At 34.8% G+C, this 5118-nt stretch overlaps 1 protein-coding gene across 1 annotated transcript; it reads right to left on the reverse strand.

Moving 5' to 3' along the window:
• Positions 1 to 570: 570 nt before the first annotated feature.
• On the reverse strand, positions 571 to 3826 carry LOC123892916 (phenylalanine ammonia-lyase). The gene is made up of 2 exons (XM_045942798.1): positions 3017 to 3826; positions 571 to 2436 (listed from the first exon to the last, which is right to left on the reverse strand). Exons 1-2 carry the CDS (start codon positions 3439 to 3441, stop codon positions 687 to 689), a joined length of 2175 nt encoding a protein of 724 aa, XP_045798754.1. The 5' UTR covers positions 3442 to 3826; the 3' UTR covers positions 571 to 686.
• Positions 3827 to 5118: the final 1292 nt, after the last annotated feature.

Consider the following 5118-nt stretch of genomic DNA (forward strand, 5'->3'; position numbering starts at 1 on the left):
TATAGGTAGCATTTAGTTGTAGTTAGTTAGTAAAATTAGTTACAATGTTTGTTGGTTAATTAGTTACCTATGTGTTTTTTTGAACAACTAGTTACCTATGTGTTGATAACTTGTATTGCAAGCACCACTGGAAAAATTATAATTAGTGAGGGTAATCTTCCGTCACTAATACACTAAATTTCCGTCACAAAGCTATTTAATGATGGAATTTGTTAAGCAACTATATAAATCCTATAAATAACCTTTTTCAATCCTCAACTGAATTCATATTTACCAAAACCATTATCTCTAATATTCTCTTCAATTCTCAGGTTTCGCTAAGCCACAAATTTTCTCGCTTAGCCAAAACCTTAAGCTCCTGCTGCGACTATCTCTGTATGCATCACAGAGTTTGTTTTAACACTATCTACTTGCTCTAGAACTAAAATTGACATTAAAGTTAGTATGTGATATTAGTGGTAGTTGCACTTTGACGTCCGAGAAAATTGAAATGAGGCTTAATTTTCATGTATTAATTTTGAAATCTATTATAAAAGTAAATTACAAGTTTCACTTTGACATTCGAGAAAATTGAAATGAAGCTTATTTTTCATGTATTAATTTTGTCAAAAGACATGAAAAATCAAATGATTATTGCTACACTTGCATAGATACAAATAAAACATTTTTAAAATTAACTAATAAAGTTAACAAATTGGAAGAGGAGAACCATTCCACTCTCCCAAACATTCAAGAAGAGGATCAATGATTTTCCCTTGACACATAGCTGTGAATAGCTTGTCACACTCCTCACCTGGTGAAATGACTCTTTCTCCAGTTAGCAAAGAAGTTCCCAACTCCTCTCTCACAAACTTGTAAAGTGGATAAGATCTGCATCCATTAATCTTGTTTGCAATTGTTGAGTTTCCACTCTCATATGCAGTCCTTGCACTTTCAACCTCTTTTGGCAAGAGGGTCTTCAACTCTTCCTCAAAAGTTGCAATCTTTTGGAAGATTGATGTGTTCGAATTCTTCTCACTTTCTCCATTGACTAAAGCATGTTCTACTAGCACTTGCCTGAGTTTTTGCGACAAGGGGTATGTCGCACTACAAGGATCGTCAATATAGGAAAACACATGCTCCCTATCAACCACTTTCAACAAGTCTTTTTCACAGAATCTTGAAGGATGAAGTTCTCCATTGACACCTACAGTTAAGGTCTTTTTGGCCACTTGGCTTACGGTATTCTTGACTGAGTTTTTCAAGTTCTCCTCCAAATGTCTTAAATCAATTGCTTGGCAAAGTGCAATCAAGAATGTGGAAGACATGAGTTGAAGGATCTCAATGGCTTCTTTTGTTTTTCGAGAAGAAATTAAACCTAAAGAGTTCACATCTTGGTTGTGTTGCTCGGCACTTTGGACATGAGTTGTAACTGGATTTGCAAGATATTGTAACTCAGAACAATAGGAAGCCATGGCAATTTCGGATCCCTTGAACCCGTAATCCAAGCTCGGATTTCTACTGGCGGAGAGATTTGAAGGCAATCCGTTGTTGTAAAAATCATTTACAAGCTCGGAGAATTGAGCAAACAAAAGTTTCCCAATTGATGCAAGAGCCAAACGTGTATTATCCATGGATACTCCGATAGGTGTTCCTTGAAAATTCCCGCCATGCAAAGCCTTGTTTCTTGAAACATCAATCAAAGGGTTGTCATTGACAGAGTTGATCTCTCTCTCAATTGACTTGGTAGAGAATCTAATCACTTCAATTAGAGGACCAAGCCATTGTGGTGAAGTTCTAAGTGCATATCTATCTTGTTTTGGTTTCTGTAAAGGATCAATCTCATGCAACTTTTTTGCTGCCTTAACATAAGCACTTCCATCCAAAATGTGTTCCATAATAGCAGCAGCCTCAATTTGACCAGGGTGGTGCTTCAACTTATGTGTCAAATGATCGGTAAATTCAGGCTTCCCTTGCATAACTTCAGCGAAAATTGCAGATAGAACTTCAGACAACACCGCCAATATGTTAGCCTCAAACAGAACAATAGAAGCTAAACCAGAACCAACAGCAGTTCCATTAACAAGTGCAAGACCTTCTTTCGGTTGTAACTCAAAGAAATCAGCATTGATTCCAGCCAATTGAAAAGCTTCTTTAGCATTAAGTATTTCTCCAGAGGGCCCATGAGCTTTTGAATTTGGTCTACCAGTTAGTAAACCAGCAATGTAAGAAAGAGGCACTAAATCTCCCGAAGCTGTGATTGTACCGCGAAGTGGTAAACATGGAGTAATATTGTTGTTAAGGAGCTTGGTTATGGCTTCTAAGATTTCAAATCTAATGCCTGAATAACCTTGTAGAAGTGTGTTGATTCTTACTAACATGGCTGCTCGTGTTGCTGTGTGTGGTAGGATGTGGTTTGACTCAGTTCCATTTCCAAATATTCCAGCATTCAAAAACCTGAAAAACAAGAAGGAATAAGAATTGATATTAGGATCTTTGGTTTAATGTTGTTTCTTAACCATAAACTAAATCCATCTTAGAGATTCACGATTGATGTAATTATCTTTTATTTATTGCAGGATACCAACATATGTGTAGTTATATGTTACTTTCCATTTATTCCAAGAAACCGACACATATATTATGATTTTTTTCTGCGGTTATGGTGCATAAGCGAATTCCTTATGCACATCCATAAATAACACACAAAACCATTACACAGCAAAAATGGTTTTGGATTACAACCCGTAAAAATGGTTTTGGCATGATTAAGTACATCTAATATGAAACTATTCCACAGCAAAAATGGTTTTGGCATGATGACGTTCAGGGGTTGCTTTGTTGATTTGGGGTGGGAAATGGTGCATTTAGATATTTGTTAGATTCAATTTAATGATGAAGATTTGTTTATGCACCATACATAAGTTTATTCTTTTTCTTTCCATTATTTTCTTTTACTATAAATTAAAAAATAATAAATTGGAAAATCATAGTATTTTCTTTTATGCAAATAAAAAATGGAAAACAAGGTAATTACCTTATGAGCTCTTTCTGCAAAGCACCACCTTGTTTGGTTCGGCGGTGCGAGGTAGCGCCGAACCCTGTGGTGACACCGTAACTATCAGTACCTTTGTTCATACTCTCCATAACCCAGTCACTGCTCGCCTTAACGCCGGCTCTAGCAGATTCCGACAGCTCCACTGTGGCACCATCATGTGCAGCAATGGCAGCCACCTGAGAAATTGTCAGTGTCTCACCACCAAGACGGACCACCGGTTTCCGGTACTCCTCCACCATACGCTTCACCTCATCCAAGTGACTCCCTTTCATTGCCTCAGCAGCCACACCCCAATTCAAAGGATCAGCACCATTCACTTTCATGTTATTAGCATTAGCATGACTCAAACAAAATGAATCATAACCATTGTTGTTTTTTGTTATGGCTGCTGCTACTGCTTCCATCTTAAGTGTTACTTTGTTAATTATGATTTGGTAGCTAAAGAGAAATTTTGAAAGAGAATGGAAACTTAAAACAAAATATGAAAGAATGAAAGAGTTGTAAATTTCTTGAGATGTGAAGGAAGAGTAGTTGAGCTTTATATAGAGGTTTGTATGTTTGGCATCAAAATAAAATTTAAAGGTTTATTTTGGGGGCTACATTATCTACTCCACCAAAATTCTTAATTATAAGCAAAAATCAATTTCTTAGATACTTTGAATAATTAATGTATTTGACCTGTATTATAGACCATGTACATTAATTATTAAATGAATCTGATAAGTCCTATATATAAGAAAAATTTTACTTTTTAAATTCATTATAGAATTGATGTATCTAAGGTTTGGTAGGTAGGGAGAGACAAGTTGCACAAGGAGTAGAAAATTAAAGTGTGTTAGTTGAAAATTAATTATGAGCATTGGATTATCACTCACTATTCATTTGGTTATGATATTGCAACGTGGCACTATAGGATCTTGGTATTATTTGATGCTTGGTTGGTAGATTGGTGTGGATAGAATTGGAACATCTCAAACAAAAAAAAAAGTTATTGAAACACATTTTTCGACAAAAATACAATATTAAGAAAAAATACAAAAACGAGGTTGTTGGCTAGAAACACACTATAGATAGTGGAAACCAACCAGCGAGAGAATTGACCATGACTCTCTCATGACACATTCAACTCTCTAAAACGTCGGTCAAACTTCTACATATAATATCATTTTTATATACACTAGTAGTACCCATCATCTTTTACTTAAAAGAGTGTCTCATGAATGCTTATAATATAAAATAATGACATTGTCTCATAAAATATAAGTTTAATTGCATATTTGTCGACCTTTTTATTTTAAGTTTGTTGTACAATCATGTACAATAACGATGATTGAACATATATATACTAATTAATTCAAATGTTAGAAACTTGAGGGGTCATTTAATAGTTGAGGCTTAATTTGATCGTAAGTGTGTTTTGTATGCAGCCGGTAAACATTAGATCAAAATTTATACATACAACTGCAACATTTCAAATATAAATTTAGATAAAGATGTACATTTTAAAAATGTTGAAATTGCCAATTAATTATAACTAACTGATTTACACAAATAGTACTACTAACAAGTTTGATCAAGTTATTATCATTTTACTTTGAATTGGTCCTTATAATATAGGACTTGGGATTTCTAAAATTCTCAGATAAATAAAGGGGGACAAAACCAATTTTAGAGGATTTCGTGACTGAGGAAGATCTTTCTCAATAGGTGGTGGATCGAATATAATGTCAAGTCCTCTACAAATCATGATAAATTAAATCCTTTATAGACATGGATTTCTATCATGGTGTTGACGAAAAAACGTTTATATGTAGAAAATGCTAAATAATACGGGAACACTACACTATTTAGCTTTAGCATGACTTTTTTTTTTTTTTTTTAATTGGGTGGAAGGGTAACGGTGATTACTTTTATTTTTAGTTTTCAAGTATACGGCTCACTAGACTGTTTTATCTGGTTCGTGAATCAGTTTTGACCTCATATAGTTCCACTCGCCTTCCGACTGTAGTTACGGGAAATCGAACTGTAGTCTTCCCTGCCAAGTCCAACATCAATCACCACTAAACCAACTAACGATCTAT

This window comes from Trifolium pratense, linkage group LG6 (genome assembly GCF_020283565.1).
Source record: "Trifolium pratense cultivar HEN17-A07 linkage group LG6, ARS_RC_1.1, whole genome shotgun sequence".
In the NCBI taxonomy this organism is placed as follows: Eukaryota; Viridiplantae; Streptophyta; class Magnoliopsida; order Fabales; family Fabaceae; genus Trifolium; species Trifolium pratense.